An 18,112-nucleotide genomic window follows, 5' to 3' on the forward strand; every position below is an offset into this window, starting at 1 on the left:
GCTCTTAACCACATTAGACAGTAGACTATCCCCCTGTCTCACCTGTCTTCTGTGTACAATTTACATAGGTAAAAGGTCCAGCACATGTTGGGGAATTTAATGTTTTTTCTAGTTAGCAAGTGCCCAAGTCAAATGCCTGGGTCTCTAAATGCTTCTCTCAGGGGTCTCAAACACAGCTGTACCTACAGGCCAGGGAAGTAATGAGAATGAGCGAGGCTGGGCATGTCTGAGGAAAATGGGAACAGTAGGAATGGTGGGCCTATCTAAAGGGGCAGCACTTTCTCCCACCCAGCATCTTGTTGCCTGGTGGGATTGTGTGCCCATCATGGCCAGGGTCTCTCACTATCATAAGTTAAGTTGGCAGTGTGGATTTTTATGTGAAATTGTCCAGCTTTAAATATTGGCAACTAATTAGAAAATGTGTTTAGTACTATGTGGATCAACATTGTGTGGGTGAATCACAACACTCCTGAAGACCTGGCTGGGTGCAATGGTTCACACTTATAATCCCAGCACTTTGGGAGGCTGAGGCAGGCAGATCACCTGAATCCAGGAGTTTGAGGCCAGCCTGGGCAGCGTGGTGAAACAAAATATGCAAAAAATACAAAACTTAGCCAGGTGTCGTGGTACGTGCCCGTAGTTTTCGCTGCTGAGGTGGCTGAGGCAGGAGGATTGCTTGGGGCCAGGAAGTTGAGGCTGCAATGAACCTTGATCACGCCACTGCACTCCAGCCTGGGTGATAAAGTGAGACCCTGTGTCAAAAACAAAAACACAACTGAAGACCGATTCTGCCCCCACCTTCCTTCCCTTGCAGCCCTATTGGTGACATTCCTCTCTGCCCTGCTAATCACCTTTGGAGGAGACACATAGTAAGGGTTCAGGAAATACTGCGAGGAAAGAGAAGCTGGCTTTTTCCTCTGCCCTGGTCTCTTGACTTGAGACCAGAACTTCAATTTCATTCAACAGATTGGATTCAATATTTGCCAAAACTATGCTCAAAATAAAGCATAGAAAAATTTTTGGAAGATATTTTATTTTTTTTCAGTGTACTTTAGTACTGTCCTCCTGTTCACTTAGTGAATCATGTGATCTTATTCTGTGTACCTCACTTGTCTCCCAAAGAGAAGTAATTATTGATGTCTTCACTAACCTTTTGCAATAACTTTTTTTTTTTGAGATGGAGTCTTGCTCTGTTGCCCAGGTTGGAGTGCAATGTCATGATCTCGGCTTACTGCAACCTCCACCTCCTGGGTTCAAGTGATTCTCCTGCTGCAGCCTCCCGAGTAGCTGGGATTACAGGGGCCCATCACCACGCCTGGCTAATTTTTTATTTTTAGTAGAGACAGAGTTTTACCATATTGGTCAGGAGGGTCTCAAACTCCTGACCTCAGGTGATCCACCTGCCTCAGCCTCCCAAAGTGCTGGGATTACAGGCATGTGCCACCGCGCCTGGCCTGCAAAACATTTTCATGGAGAAAATTATGTAAGAATTTTTAAAAAGCTGGGAAGACACATAGCAGAGTTAGGGCCATGTTGATTCACACTTCAATCCCAGCACTTTGGGAAACCAGAGCTGGAGGATCACTTAAGCTCAGGAGTCTGAGAACAGCCTGAGTAATATAGCGAGACTCCCATCTCTATAAAAAATACAAAAATTAGCCTAGCTTGCTGGTGTGTCCTGTAGTCCCAGCTACTTGGGAAGCCAAGGTGGAAGGAATGCTTGAGCCTGGGAGGTTGAGTGTGCAGTGAGCCAAGACAGCGCCACTGCACACTGGTGTGGGCGACAGGGTGAGACCCTTTCTCAAAACAAACAAACAAAAGATACAGAGAAGACCATTGCATGACATATCCAGTATATTTGGATCTTCAGATTGCTGTACTTGATCATTTGTGTACCTAAAATTCAATTAATGGTGCAATAAACTGTAAAAATTATTAATAGGGATGGTATAGATGGCTTTCCTGTTGCTGTGTTGGTTTCATTATGTGCAGCCATTCCCAGGGTCTAATCAGATGGAATAAATGGAGAACTAACATGCCTTGGCAAACTAAAGCCAAAAGAAAAATCAACACAACCCAAGGTGGTATCTGGGCCAGGTGCAGTGGCCCAATTGCCTGTAATCCCATCATTTTGGAAGGGTGAGATGGGTGGATCTATTGAGCTCAGGAGTTCAAGACAAACCTGAGCATCATGGCAAAATCCCATCTCTACAAAAACAAAACAAAACAAAAAAAGCTTAGCCTGGCGGCCGGGTGTGGTGGCTCATGTCTGTAATCCCAACACTTTGGGAAGCAGAGGTGTTGGATCACAAGGTCAGGAGTTGGAAACCAGCCTGACCAATATGGTGAAACCCCATCTCTACTAAAAATACAAAAATTAGCTGGGCATGATGGCACATGCCTGTAGTACCAGCTACTCGGGAGGCTGACGCAGGAGAGAATTGCTTGAACCCAGGAGGCAGAGGTTGCAGTGAGCTGAGATCACTCCACTGCACTCCAGCCTGGGCAACAGAGTGAGACTTTGTCTCGAAAAAAAAAAAAAAAATAGCCTGGGATGGTGGTGCACGCTTGTAGTCCCAGCTACTCAAGAGATTGAGGTAAGAGGATGGCTTGAGCCCAGGAGGCAGAGGTTGCAGTGAGCTGAGATTGTGTCACTGCACTCCAGCCTGGGTGACAGAGTAAGACCCTGTTTAAAACAACAACAACAACAACAACTTGTCAATGTTTTGCCCATAATATATTTGTAGTAATTTGTGTGTGTGTGTGTGTGTGTGTATGTGTGTGTGTGTATGTGTGTGTGTGTTGAGACAAGAGTCTCAGTCTGTCCTCAAGGCTGGAGTGTGGTGGTGTGATCTCAGCTCACTGAAACCTCCACCTCCCGGGATCCAGTGATTCTCCTGCCTCAGCCTCCTGGGTAGCTGGAACTGCAGGCGCCGGACACCACGCCTGGCTAATTTTTTTGTGGTTTTAGTAGAGATGGTGTTTCATCATGTTGATCAGGCTGCTCTCAAATTCCTGACCTGAGATGATCCACCTGCCTCAGCCTCCCAAAGTGCTGGGATTACAGGCATGAACCACTGTGCCCAGCTGTGTGTTCTTTCAATTGACATATTTGGATATATTTATCGGGTGCAGTGTGATCTTTTGATATATGTATGCATTGTGGAATGATTATATCAAGCAATGAAAATATCCAGCTGGGCTCAGTGGCTCACACCTGTCTGTAATCCCAGCACTTTGGGAGGCTGAGGTGGGGGGATCATGAGTCAAGAGATTGAAACCAGCCTGGCCAACATGGTGAAAACCTATCTCTACTAAAACTACAAAAATTAATTGGGTGTGGGGGCGTGCACCTGTAGTTCCAGCTACTCGGGAGGCTGAAGCAGGAGAATCGCTTGAACTCAGGAGGTGGAGGTTGCAGTGAGCCAAGATGGCGCCACTGCACTCCAGCCTGGTGACAAAGTGAGATTCCATCTCAAAAAAAGAAAAGAAAATATGCATCACCTCACATACTTACCATTTTTTTTTTGTAGTGAGAAAATCTACTGTTATTCTTTTAGTAATTTTGAAATGTGCAATACATTATTATCAACTATGATCACCATGCTGTGCAATAAATCTTGAAAACATATTCCTCCTAACTGAAACTTTGTACCTTTTGACCAACATCTCCCAGGTGATCATTTTTGACTTGCAAACTACCTATTCCATTTAAATGAAAGGGAAAGCAACACTAGTATCTTCAAAAATTGAAAAGCAAACTGTGCATAAAAAAAAGAAAGATCCTTTTGTCTCCATATTTTAGTATTATGAGGTCATGTTGGATAAATATTCTGAGAGAAATTTGTGTTTTATTGCACACAAAAGAAAACTGGACACAATAATATAGGATATAAAATTAAGAATTGGCCTTTAACGATCGTTTGTAGCTTGTGATGTGGTTAAATCTTGATGTCGTTTGGTCTTGTCCTTATATGTGCATTGACTGCATGAAAATCAATTTATAAACACTCGTATGTAATTCAGTGTAATCCATTTAAGACAGGTCACATGGAGGGTCAACTGGAGATTTGGCTTTTCACCCACTTTCCCCCACAGCACAAATAACTTTTCCTTGAATTGTTGGATATGCCATTTTAGTGATCAAGGGAGGACCCCTGGAACACAACTACCGATTGAAGCAGTTCCATTTTCACTGGGGAGCCATCGATGCCTGGGGCTCCGAGCACACTGTGGACAGCAAATGCTTCCCAGCAGAGGTATGTTGAGACGGTCAGGAACAGTGACAATAGAAGAGAAGAGGGGATAATTCTGAAGTTGTAGTTTTAAGAAATTATCAGAAAGAATCAGGTGATTCCTATAAATGCTAAATAGCTTTCTCAGGCAATTTTGATCATTCTCAGCTAAGACATGTAAAAATGTTAACTTCTCTCATCTCAAATAATATAGCTGAAATGAACCTTAGGACCCTGAAACTGAATTCTTCTGGAATTCGAAGGTGGACTCAAATAGTAGCCCAAAGTAATAACCTAGGGAATGTTTCGGAGCCACAGGTTGAATTAACGCAAGTTTACGATGGTAGGAGCCTAAATAAAGGCTGTGGCAATAGAAGTAGAAAAAAAGATCCAGATTTATCAAGCATTTCTGAAATTAAAGCAACAGTACTTTAGGTAGGGTTCTCTTCAGGATAGGAGAAGGCAAAATTAACCATGACTTTGTGGTGTCTCACTTGGGAGGCTGGGTGATAATGCATTCATAAGTGATGGATGAGAAATGATTTGTAGGGAAATAAAGGGAGATTTTAAGGAAATAGAATTTCTTCTTACAACTTTTTTCCTAATTCAGTTGTAAATGTGATGTTAAAAATAAAAGCACATTTAAAAATTTATTTTATATTTATTTTGTTTTGTTTTGTGAGACAGGGTCTCACTGTGTCACCCAGGCTGGAGTGCAGTGGCACAATCACAGCTCACTGCAGCCTCTATCTTAAGCAATCCTTCCACCTCAGCCTCCCAAGTAGCTGAGACTACAGGCAGGCACCACCATGCCCTGCTAATTTTTAAATTTTTTTGTAGAGAGACAGGGTTTCACTATGTTGTCCAGGCTGGTCTCAAACTCCTGAGTTCAAGTGATTCTCCCACCTCGGCCTCCCAAAATTCTGAGATTACAGGTGTGAGCCACCACACCTAGCCTAAAAATACATTTTATTTTATTTATTTTTATTTATTTATTGAGACAAAGTCTTGCTCTGCCACCAGGCTGGAGTACAGTGGTACAATCTCGGCTCACTGCAATCTCCGCCTTCTGGGTTCAAGAGTTCTCCTGCGTCAGCCTCCCAAGTAGGTGGGATTACAGGTGTGTGCCACCAAGCCCAGCTAATTTTTGTGTTTTTAGTAGAGACGGGGTTTTACCCTGTTGGCCAGGATGGTCTCGATCTCTTGACCTTGTGATCTGCCCGCCTTTGTCCCCCGAAGTGCTAGGATTACAGGCATGAGCCACAGTGCCCAGCGAAAGCACATTTTATTTATTTATTTATTTTTTGAGACGGAGTTTGGCTCTTGTTACCCAGGCTGGAGTGCAATGGCGCGATCTCGGCTCACCGCAACCTCCGCCTCCTGGGTTCAGGCAATTCTCCTGCCTCAGCCTCCTGAGTAGCTGGGATTACAGGCACGCGCCACCATGCCCAGCTAATTTTTTGTATTTTTAGTAGAGATGGGGTTTCACCATGTTGACCAGGATGGTCTCGATCTCTTGACCTCGTGATCCACCCGCCTCGGCCTCCCAAAGTGCTGGGATTACAGGCTTGAGCCACCGCGCCCGGCCGAAAGCACATTTTAAATGGTTATTCCTTGAAGAAGAAATTTGTCTTTAACTCCTGCATAATTTCCATAGGGAGGATCTGTTTCTCTCAATATAAACATCTTCTCTGCTGTAGATGCAAGTGGATTTTGAATATTGGTGTTTCATGCAAATCAAGATGGAACTGGACAAATGTTGATTGCTCACTGAAGTGTCACTTTGCTATAAGAATTTTCTATTTTTCTCCCCAAATAAATCCTTTTATTCTAAAATAAAATTAATTGCTGCTCTTGCCTAAATTTCTCCCTGATCTTTGTTTCTATCTCATTTTGCACCAGATTGTCATATGCTTTTCTCAGTGGCTTTACTTTGGGTGAGGAAACATGTTTAAATGTCATAGGTTGACTGAAGCTGTGGGTTTATTCTGGAGAGAGAACCTGTGTAGTCACGTGTTAACCCTCTTTTCATGGTGTTTCAGCTGCACTTAGTGCATTGGAATGCAGTCAAATTTGAAAACTTTGAGGATGCAGCACTGGAAGAAAATGGTTTGGCTGTGATAGGAGTATTTTTAAAGGTAAAAAAATCTCACCAGCTTTAAATGATGTATTGTATTCTAGAATGAAGAGATGGAATATTGTAATATTATTTACTTTAAGAATGTTGGGATTTATATACTGGTAAGATAAATAGTACTTGAAATACAGGATTGTTAAGAATATATTTTAGGTCCAGGCATGGTGGCCCATGCCTGTAATCCCAGCACATTGGAAGGCTAAGGAGGGCAGATCATTTGAGGTCAGGAGTTCGAGACCAGCCGGGCCAAAGTGGGGAAACCCTGTTTCTACTAAAAATACAAAACTTAGCTGACCATGGTGGTGCACACCTGTAATCCCAGCTACTTGAGAGGCTGAGGCAGGAGGACTGCTTGAGCCTGGGAGGCGGAGGCTGCAGTGAGCCAGGATTGTGCCACTGCACTCCAACCTGGGTGACATAGCAAGACTCCATTCCCCCAATCAAAATAATATAGTTTAAATGGTATAAAAATACACAGTCCAACAGAGTGGTCACAATCCACATGTGGCAGCCGAGCACTGGAAATGTGTCTAACTGCAATTGTGGAACTATTTTTTATTTTATTTAATTTTAATTTCAATTTAAGAACTGATACTTAAATGAGGCCGGGCGAGGTGGCTCAAGCCTGTAATCCCAGCACTTTGGGAGGCCGAGGCGGGTGGATCACGAGGTCAAGAGATCGAGACCATCCTGGTCAACATGGTGAAACCCCATCTCTACTAAAAATACAAAAAATTAGCTGGGCATGGTGGCACGTGCCTGTAATCCCAGCTACTCAGGAGGCTGAGGCAGGAGAATTGCCTGAACCCAGGAGGCAGAGGTTGCGGTGAGCCGAGATCGTGCCATTGCACTCCAGCCTGGGTAACAAGAGCGAAACTCCGTCTCCAAAAAAAAAAAAAAAAAAGAACTGATACTTAAATGAAGCAGGGGGCACCTTTCTCTGCAGGCATGCTGACCTTGTCAGCAAACAGCCTGCTCATTTATTCTCTAATTTAATTCAGTGAGGTTTATAAAATTATAAATTACAAGTTTAAGTGTAGTTTCAGTCATGCAGTTTCTTTTTATGTAATCACCAGGTGGTTAATTTTAATTCACATTCTGTCACAGTTTCTACAGTGAGATGTCCATTGTTTGTAATATTTTATTTGTTGTTCCTTAGCTAGGCGAACATCATAAAGAGCTACAGAAATTAGTGGATACTTTGCCATCAATTAAGCACAAGGTACTATTTGTTTTCCTTAATTACTTGAAATATACTTTTATGTTTCAATCTCAGAGCAGAGACATTACCAAGGCACTTAAATTGGGAAGTTTAATTAAGTGAACTGTATTTGGCCTTAAAAGAAAACTTGCCATTTATGATTCCAGGGGACAAAAGTAGTAATTCTGTGGGTGGGCAGTGAGCTTTCTGGTTTTGCTGCAGTGCCACTGAGGACTTGGGGCCTCAGGGGCATATGTCCCTGTCCCTTCCTGGGTTCCCGACACCGGCTCCTTCTAAGTCCTTGTGAACACACCCAGAGCAGCCTTCTTTTCTCTAGCTGCCCTCCCACAGGCAGGGAGCAGAGAGCAATTCTACAGAAACTTGCCTTGTCCAGCTGGAAAGAACAGTAATCCACATCCTTCAGGTTGGATGCCTTTGTCCAGCCCCCCACGATTAATTCTTCAATATTCAGATTTCCAAAGGGCTACTCTCTGGAGGCCCATGTATTCTCTCCCTCTCTCTCTCATCCCCCACTGTATCCCTATGGTCCCCACCTCTTTCCCTCTCCTTTCCTCTCTGGAAGCCCATATATTATTTCTCCCTATCCTCCACTCTCTCCTTCCGGTCCCTACCTCTTTCCCTCTCCTTTCCTCTCTATTTCCCTCTTTTTCTCTCTCTTGCCTTTTAATTCAGGATTCTGGCTCCTCCTGATCTGCATTTCTTCTTAAAAGGACAATTCTCAGTTAGCCTCTCTTGAAAATGCAAAGCCTCCTTCTTTATGCATTGGCCACTGTCTAAAACCTCCTAAGAAAATTCAGAGGAGACTACCTGCTGGATCCTCACTAGAATTGAGAGATCAGATGGTTTTGGCTGTTTTCCCACTGGAGAATTTAAAAAATACACAGTTAATTGCAGAAACAAAGCCTAGGCGTGATTCCATCCTAAGCAGCAATGCTTCAGGAAGCTGCCTAGAAGGGCCTGGAGCTCCTCTGGACCACTGCTGATCCCCAGACACACCCTGAGAACCATCACCTGTTGTCTGATTCCTGAGTGGTTTACTAAATAATGACTTACTTATCTCTTCCTTGGCCAGGACACCCTTGTGGAATTTGGATCATTTGACCCTTCTTGCCTGATGCCTACCTGCCCAGATTACTGGACCTACTCAGGGTCTCTGACTACTCCACCCCTCTCTGAGTCTGTCACCTGGATCATTAAGAAGCAGCCAGTAGAGGTTGATCATGATCAGGTACGTTCTCTCTATAATTTCAATCTAAGAAAATCTTTGCCCATTTAAAACAAGGCTGGGTTCAGACTGTGGCATCAGTTTTAACATCTTGTAATGCTTATACATTTTTATTAAAGTGTACCAATATCTTGTCTCAGTTTGGATATGAATTTGGGGATGTTTCAAATTAACTAGAGCGAAGAGTTAAAACACAGAAGAACATAAGCTTTTTACATCTATATCTGACAATTACATATGTCTTCTTATGCCTTTTGTATTTTATATATAAATATTAAACTTTATACAAAATCAAGACTCTTTTAAAGGGAAGAATGAAGGCTGGAAATAAATGTGTTCAAAACTCTTTAAAATCCTTAAGGGAGTTCTACTGTAGAATCTCAGGATAAATATGGAATCCAACAATGTTTGTCCAGAAACTTTAATTTAAGTCAGTTTTGTGAACTTGTAGTTACTATGCAAATACTCAAAATCCTGTATAATGTATAATATAGCTAAACTACAATAATATTTGCTCATACATGCCTTATGGGATTTTTATTGATTACAAAGCATTTTCATAAGAACAAAAGCTTCCAAATTCTTCTTATGAAGCCAGCATAACTGATACCAACACTCACCAAAGCTTGGATCCCCCTCTGAAGAATATATATATATATAAAAAGCTAAAAAAAAATATTAGAAACAGAATCCAGCAGTATATCAGAAGAAATATATACTTTGTCCAAGTAGCTTTTACTCCAGTAATACAAGAATGGTTCATTTTTAAGATGATATTAATACAATTTATTGTATCAGTGGATCTAAACAGAAAAATCATATTATCATTTCCAGGGAACTTAAAAAGACATTTGTAAAAATCACCATTCAGTTTTTGAAAATGTTTAATAAAACAGAGCTGAATAGAGACTTTCCTATCTTAATGAAAGATATTGATCTCAGTTCAAAAGTAAATAGTAGGTTTTGTATGGAAAGGATTATTACCATATTAAGTTTTATATTAAATTACATTCTGGAAGTAGCCAGGACAGTTAGACCAGAAAATAAAAAATAAATTAGAGAAACAATAAAAAACTACTATAAAAATCAGAGATAATTCAGTAATCAGTGGAGTACAATATTAATTTCAACAAGGAAAGTTAATAAAAAAACGTAAAATGTTCCTGGAGGATACAAAGAAGTCTTGAATTAATAAAGTTAACACATTACAGGATCAAAAGACATCATAAAGACACCTCTTTTGTCATAAATGAAAACCTAATTTGTTATTCTCCATGAGCTGTTTATTTGCCATGAATTTTATGTGTTTCCAATAAATATACCAATAGGATTTTAAAATCAATAAGCTATTTCTAAACTCATGAATAAAGACAAACACATAAATAACCAGGGAAAATCCTAGAAACGGAAATAAGGGATGATTAGACTCACAAGTTTATAATCCTCAATAATTAAAAAGCATGTTACTGGCACATGGATAAAGAGATCAATCAAGGGAAGTATATTAGTCAGAGTTCTTTAGAGAAATAGAGCCAATAAGATAGATACTGTATTAGTCCATTTTCACACTGCTACAAAAAACTACCTGAAACTGGGTAATTTATGAAGAAAGGAGGTTTAACTGACTCGTGGTTCCACAGGCTTAACAGGAAGCATGGCTGGGAGGCCTCAGGAAACTTAAAATCATGGCAAAAGGCAAAAGGGAAGCAAGGACCTTCTTCACATGGTGGCAGGAGAGAGCGGGAGAGATGGGGGAAGTGCCACTCACTTTTAAACCATCAGATCTTGTAAGAACTTTCACTATCACAAGAATAGTAAGGAGGAAGTCCACCCCCACAATCCAACACCTCCCACCAGGCCCCTCCACTGGCATGGGGTGGAGGGGATTACAATTTGACATGAGATTTGGGTAGGGACACCGGGCCAAATCATATCAGATATAGATAAAGATAAATTAAAAAAAAAAAAGAAAGAAAAAGTTAAAGTTAGATAAATAACCCTAAAAAGGTTAAATAACCCTAACCCTGTAACCCTATAAAGATAAATAAAGGAAAAGTTAGATAAAGAAAAAGTTTTATCATAAGGTATTGGCCATGTGATTATGGAGACTAAGAAGTCTTACAATCTGCCATGTGCAAGCTGGAGACCCAGGAAAGACAGTGGTGTAGTTCAAAGGCCTGAGAGCTGGAGAGCTGATAATGTAGATTTCTATCTTGGTCTGAAAGCCTGAGAACCAGGACCTCCAAAGGTAGGAGACGATTGATGTTCCAGCTCAAATATTCAGAGCAAATTCAACCTTCCTCTGCCTTTTTATTCTATTCAGACCCTCAGTATATTAGATGATTCCCATCCACTTTGGGGAGGGCCATTTACTTTACTCAGTCCACCTATTCAAAGCTTAATCTCCTCCATAAACACCTTCATAGACATACATAGACCTAGTATTTAACCTGTCTGTGTATCCTATGGCCCAATCAAGTTGACACATAAAATTAACCATCACAGGAAGAAAATAATAATTTCAGAAATATGTCCAAGGCCGGGCACGGTGGCTCAAGCCTATAATCCCAGCACTTTGGGAGGCTGAGGCGGGTGGATCACGAGCTCAAGAGATCAAGACCATCCTGGTCAACATGGTGAAACCCCGTCTCTACTAAAAATACAAAAAATTAGCTGGGCATGGTGGTGAGTGCCTGTAATCCCAGCTACTCAGGAGGCTGAGGCAGGAGAATTGCCTGAACCCAGGAGGCGGAGGTTGCGGTGAGCCGAGATCGCGCCATTGCACTCCAGCCTGGGTAACAAGAGCGAAGCTCCGTCTCAAAAAAAAAAAAAACAAAAGAAATATGTCCAAATAAATTTGATAAATATAGCATCTCAACTCAGTAGGCAGGAAAGATACAGTATTCAGTAAATGCTGTTGAAGAAAAATTGAGCAGACATTTGGGGATAAAAATTGGATCCACCATTCAGACCTTATACAAGAATACATTCCAGATATATGTAAAAACTATCACTATAAAAGTACTAGGATAAGCACAGGAAAATCCTTTTATACCTGCAAATGTGTAGGCTTTGTGGCCTATACATTTAGTCTGTTTCTATTCTTTGGATTAAAACATTGACACATTTCCTCGACTTATATTCCTTTTAGAAAAACAAATGAACATAACATTGAAAAATAAATAAAGTAAATACATCACAGGGTCAGTGGTTCATATGAGGATTTTGTAAATAAAATTTCAGCAAAACTTTAAAATTTATTTTTCAATTATATAATTTCAAATTTTATTTTTTATTTTCTGGTCTAACTGTATTGGCTATTTCCAGAATGTAATTTAATACGAAACTTATGGTAACAGAAAATTTAGTAAGGAAAATAATGCTACTTGTCATCTATAATATTATCCTATTGCCTATAATTTTACCACTCTCATTGTTTGGGGAAATTCTTCTGGTCTCCTGTCTATCCAGATGCACTTGAATCCTTCTGGTCATACACACACACACACACACACACACACACACACACACACAGTTTTTGTATGAAAATGGAATCATTCAGTACATACCATTTTGCTGCTCTTTTCACTCGTGATGCGTGGAATATTTTATAAAGAATGAACATCTTCAGTATTATTTTTAAGGACTATATACTAGTTCATTTCATAGATCAGATGTCATTTATCTTTGATATTTAAGCTATTTCTAATCTTCTGCAATTAGCTGAATAAAAAGAAGCATTACTTGTATAGCTTCCTAATTAGTGAGAACTTATGTGTAATTTGCAAGAACAGCCACTGTGTGATAGTGCATTGCTTGCTTTCAGTCCTAGTTCAGCTGCTTCAGCTCTACTTGGCTTGAAGTCTTTGTTGCAAATGACCCTTCACTTGCTTGTCTACTGTGCCCCAGGTTGTATTCTCAGTTGTTACAATGAGGCAGATTGAATGAGGGAGAATGTAGTGAATGGATTTTCCTACAGGCCTGAAGTAAAGTATTTCTTCCCCCGCCCCCCCACCTACCCTCACCCCCCAGTTTCACTTTTGTTTCCCATGCTGGAGTCCAGTGGTGTGACTCAGTAGCTGGGATTACAGGCATGCACCACCATGCCCAGCTAATTTTGTATTTTTAGTAGAGATAGGTTTCACTATGTTGGTCAGGCTGGTCTCAAACTCCTGACCTCAGGTGATCCACCCACCTCGGCCTCCCAAAGTGCTGGGATTACAGGCGTGAGCCACTACGCCTGGCGTAAGTAAAATATTTCGTAACAATTGGGTCTGAAACCAAGGGACTACTGGTTGATACCGCTGCCATATCACAGAACAAGCCGTTGATATTCTGGGTTGCTCCTTTTGCATTGAGCTATACTGTCTCATATTGTAGCCACTGGACACATGTAACCATTTACATTTAGATATAAGTACATTAAATGTAAATTTCAGTTCCTCAGTTGCACTGGCCACATTTCAAGTGCCCAGTAGCCATATGTGGCTTGTGACTACTGTAATGGACCATGCAGAATTTCCGTCATTGCAGAAAGTTCTGTTGGACAGCACAAGCACAGAGCATCCCGTCTCCAGTTAAGACATCTACATGCAGCCTGGTGTGGTAGCTGATGCCTGTAATCCCAGCACTTTGGGAGATCTAGGTAGGAGGATCACTTGAGGCCAGGAGTTCAGGACCAACCAGGTCAACATAGCGAGACCCTGTCTCTACAAAAAATTAGAAAATTAGCTGGGCGTGGCGGCATGTGCCTATAATCCCAGCTACTTGGGAGACTGAAGCAGGAAATCACTTGAGTCCCAGAGTCTGAGGCTACAGTGATCACACCACTGCACTGTAGCCAGGGTGACAGAGTAAGACTGTGTCTTAAAAAAAAAAAGACATCAGTATGCATTGCTTTGCCCACACTACCCAGGTGCAGTGAGCAATCAATAATACATGTTTTATGTTAATGAGTCAGTTAAATTTTTTTTAAACCTACTTATTTTTGGTGTTTTTAGTATATGCATCAGGCCTTTCCTTTCTCATTCTGTAAGGTGGCTATTTTGCTCATTTGAAAAGGAGGTTCTTGAGAATGAAAGAGATGAATGAACTCATCCTTGGTAAATGGATAATATGTAGGGACAGGGCCTTTGCCGGAGGTCGTTGGATCCAAAGTGCCCTCCTGGTTTCACCACCTCCTGCTGCTCTCCTCCCCACAGGACCACCATCAGGATCATCACCACCCCCGGGCATTTTATTCCCTGTCAAGTGGTGAAGGCATTCTTACCCAGAAATAACTTCTCCTTCTGTATCTAATTTGAGACAAATGCTTCAGAATTGTAAAAACGAAAGTAATTTATTCACGAGGTAAAGCAGGTTTTCTATTGAAATTATTCATGCTTTCTGTTTCTATTTCTAGCTTGAGCAATTTCGGACCCTGCTTTTCACTTCCGAGGGGGAGAAAGAGATAAGAATGGTGGACAACTTCCGTCCCCTTCAGCCACTGATGAATCGCACTGTCCGTTCATCCTTCCAGCACGATTATGTGCTGAATGTACAAGCGAAACCCAAGCCGACGACCAGCCAAGCAACCCCCTAAAACGTTCATACCTAGGCAGTATTTTGCCTTTGCTTTAATATATACTAGCTTACTAAAAATTGTTAACTAGACTATTCTAAATACCTGTATTTGATAATATTTAGAAATGTGCATTTCTTAGCATGTGAGTGCTTCATCAGTCTTTAAGCAAAGCTATTCGGTACCAGCAAGAGACACAAGTTTCTCTTACAGCTACCTGTTGGTAATTGTAATGCCTTTTTTTTTTTTTTTTTCAGACTAGGTCTCGCTTTGTTGCCCAGGCTAGAATGCAGTGGCCCAATGACAGCTCACTGCAGCCTTGAACTCCTAGGCTCAAGCAGTCCTCCTGCCTTAGCCTCTGCAGTTGCTGGGGCTACAGGTGCTGACCACCTAGCCCGGCTTGCAGTATCTTTTTATATCTGACATTTTTGAGCTATCTTTTTATGTTTATCCATTAGTGGTTCTATAGTGCTATACATAGGGATTATAATAAAAATTTTTAACAAGTGGTAAGGCATAGACATTGACCAGAACTCAGGCCTTTCAGAAATAGCCTGTGGGCCCAGACTGGTACTTCCTGGCTGAACATGAGTCATGGTTTAGGTGTATTTTATTTCATAACATGAATGTGTATTCTTTCATAAGGGCTTCTCAATGAGTATATTTGCCCCAGTCTTTAATTGTTATAAGGACACGATATGTTTACTTACTATTAATTTATGATGTAGAAAAACAAGGACTTTTTCTATATCCAGAAATACCTTTGCACTTCTGAAGATCAGAGATTTTACTTAAAGGTCTGATCATATAGAAAATACATGCAGAACATTTTAAAGAAAATGCGTGGCCAGGTGCGGTGGCTCATGCCTGTAATCCCAGCGCTTTGGAAGGCTGAGGCGGGTGGATTACTTGATGTCAAGAGTTCGAGACCAGCCTGGCCAACATGATGAAACACTGTCTCTACTAAAAATATAAAAATTAGCTGGGCATGGTGGTAGACATCTGTTAATTCCAGCTACTCAGGAAGCTGAGGCTAGAGAATCGCTTGAACCCAGGAGGCAGAAGTTACAGTGAGCCAAGATCGTACCATGCACTCTAGCCTAGGTGACAGAGTGAGACTCCATTATGCCTAATAAAAATAAAAAAAAGAAAGAAAAAAGAAAACGCTAAAAGTACCTAGAACTTAGAATTCTTTCATTGTACATTTCCAGAAATATTTTTCAAAGGTCTAGTAATCTAATAGCCTATAGTTTATAATATTATTTTGTATTATTTGCACACTGTTACATAGTATATAATGATAATGTTTTCCACAGTAAAAAAGGTATCCTTTCTGAATTTACCACTGTCTGAACTTTATTTACCCATTAGTCAAGGTTCTTTGCAAGGCAGTTGATCAACTTAAATCTCTCAGTTTATACAGTAGTTTAGAAGACTTTTATTATGGTCAGAGGGAGAGAAACTTGTCAGATAGATAGGCTAAAATCTAGATGTCCTTGTTGCTGTTGCTTATCTTGGAATGTTTCCAAATGTCTCTAAGCCTATGTTCTGACTCAGTGTTGCATCAATAACTGTTAGTATTTCTTTCATTAATGTGTCAGTCATCTCTGGTCTGCAAGATAGGGCTGGATAATATACTTAACACTACTGAACTGTACACTTAAAGATGGTTAGGAAGGAAATGGGACTACATCAGATTTAAAACTTTCTGTGTGTCAAAGGAAGCAATCAACCAAGTGAAAAAGCAAACTCTAGAGTGAGAGAAATAATTGCAAATCATGTATCTTATAAAGAGCCCAAATCCAGAATATATGAGGAACTTCTATAACACAACAACAAGAAAACCAAATAATTTTTAAAAATGGGCAAAGGACTAGCATAGACATTTCTCCAAAGAAGATATACAAATGGGCAATAAGAATATGAAAAGATGCTCAATATTGCTAATTATTAGGGAAATGCAAATCAACACCACAATGAGATATCACATCTCACGCCCATGATGATGGCCACTATAAGAAGTACAAAAAAATAACAAGTGTTGGGGCGGATGCAGAGAAACGGAATCTCTTGTGCACTGTTGGTGGTCATGTAAAATGGTGCAGTCATCATGGAAAAGAGTACACAGGTTTCTCAAAGAACTGAAAACAGTATTACCATAAGAATTGCCACCAAAGTGGGATCTCAAAGAGATATTTGTACATCCATGTTCATAGCAGCATTATTCACAATAGCCAAGAGGTTCTGGAAGCATCCCAAATGTCCATCAACAGATGAATGGATAAAGAAAATGTGGCATATATGTTAAACAGAATATTATTCAGCTTTAAAAAGAAGGAAGTACTGTCAAGTGTACAATGTAGATGAACCTTGAAGGCATTATGTCAAGCGAAATAAGTCAGTCACAGAAGAACAAATACTGTATGATTCCTCCACGTGAAGTATCCAAAGTAGTCAAAATCATACAATAGAAAGTAGAAAGGTGGTTACTAAGGGCCGGGGGAAGGAGAGAGGGCGAATTTGTATTTAGTGGGTATACAGCTTGTGTTGCAAGAATTCTAGAGATCTATTGCAAAGCAGTGTGATTATACTTAACACTACTGAACTGTATACTTAACATGATTAAGATGGTGTATTTAAAAAAATAATTAAGATGGTTACTTTTATATTTGTATTTTACCACGTTAAAAGTAAAAAATTAATTTCCTAGAGAAAAAAAGATAGCGCTGGAGTTGCACGTATAAGTTTGAGAAGTATCTTTTAACAAGGGGGAAATGTGAAGGCTTTTGCATATATGCCGTAGGAAACGCCGAAGATTCTTAAAAAGGTAAACGTGGTATAAAATGAAATCTTTGTTAACTTTCTGCAGTTCACCTGTTTCAAAGTATAGTTACCTTTAAAAGAGTAAACACAAAAGACATGCATTTTCCAGAGCACACAGGCTTTCCTCCAACTGCCTTGTGAAACAATCGGTGCAAAACCCTGCTGCGGCGAGTTTTCCAAATTGAAGGGAAAAGTAATGTACAGAATGCCTGACTTGCCCTCCTCATTGCATCTTATACCTGATGTTCTGGTGTGATTATTAACCACACTCTTTCACTTTGAACAGTGTCCTGGTTTGCATGGCCACCTTCCCTGCAGCGGAGACAGAAACTGGCTTGAGGCGGTTTCGGTTTCCATGCCTTAGTTAGATGACCCTCAAAGGGGCACAGTAGATTTCCCTGGCTACTGATACACCTTAACAAGAAACTTGTGTCTTTTATGCCCTCAAAAGTGTTTTGCTTGTACTTTCCTAGACATGAAGGTGGAAAATGGGCCTAAGGTCTGTCAAAGGTCTTGAAAAATAAGCTTGTATTAAAATTGCTGTTCATTTTCATTAAATAATACTAGATCAATAAAACCCTTTCTTTACGATATTAGTGGTTGGTAAAAGACTTGCTTTCTATTGTTTCGGTATATGTATATGTCTGTAAAATTAATGAGCTATCCTTTAACTTGTAGATTAGAAAGTGACTAAAAACTCATAGGGGTACTAAAGAAGCAACAATGGGAAGAGGCGGCCGATCCTCCTCAGTGCGCCTCTTTCTGTCGAACAGTACAGTGTACAGTCTACTGATATCACCATATAGGGCAGGCTGTGATCGCCTTTCTCCTTTCCCAGGGCTAAATGGTGTCAAGCAGGTTCAGTGTACACTGGTTACCAACCTGAGTCCAGTGTGACAGAACACACTCA

The 18,112-nt window shown here is 40.6% G+C and overlaps 1 protein-coding gene across 3 annotated transcripts in view; it reads left to right on the top strand.

Moving 5' to 3' along the window:
• The window catches only part of CA5B (carbonic anhydrase 5B), a 60,085-nt gene extending 42,230 nt beyond the window's left edge, over positions 1-17,855 (top strand). For all 3 annotated transcript variants that reach the window (XM_010336650.3, XM_003920347.4, XM_074392266.1), the window contains exons 4-8: positions 4,141-4,259; positions 6,278-6,373; positions 7,532-7,594; positions 8,667-8,822; positions 14,221-17,855. In XM_010336650.3, coding sequence (XP_010334952.1) covers positions 4,141-4,259; positions 6,278-6,373; positions 7,532-7,594; positions 8,667-8,822; positions 14,221-14,400 — 614 coding nt within the window. In that variant the 3' untranslated portion in view covers positions 14,401-17,855. The remainder of the gene's footprint in view (positions 1-4,140; positions 4,260-6,277; positions 6,374-7,531; positions 7,595-8,666; positions 8,823-14,220) is intronic.
• The last annotated feature ends 257 nt before the right edge of the window (positions 17,856-18,112 follow it).

This window comes from Saimiri boliviensis, chromosome X, assembly GCF_048565385.1.
Source record: "Saimiri boliviensis isolate mSaiBol1 chromosome X, mSaiBol1.pri, whole genome shotgun sequence".
Taxonomy (NCBI): Eukaryota; Metazoa; Chordata; class Mammalia; order Primates; family Cebidae; genus Saimiri; species Saimiri boliviensis.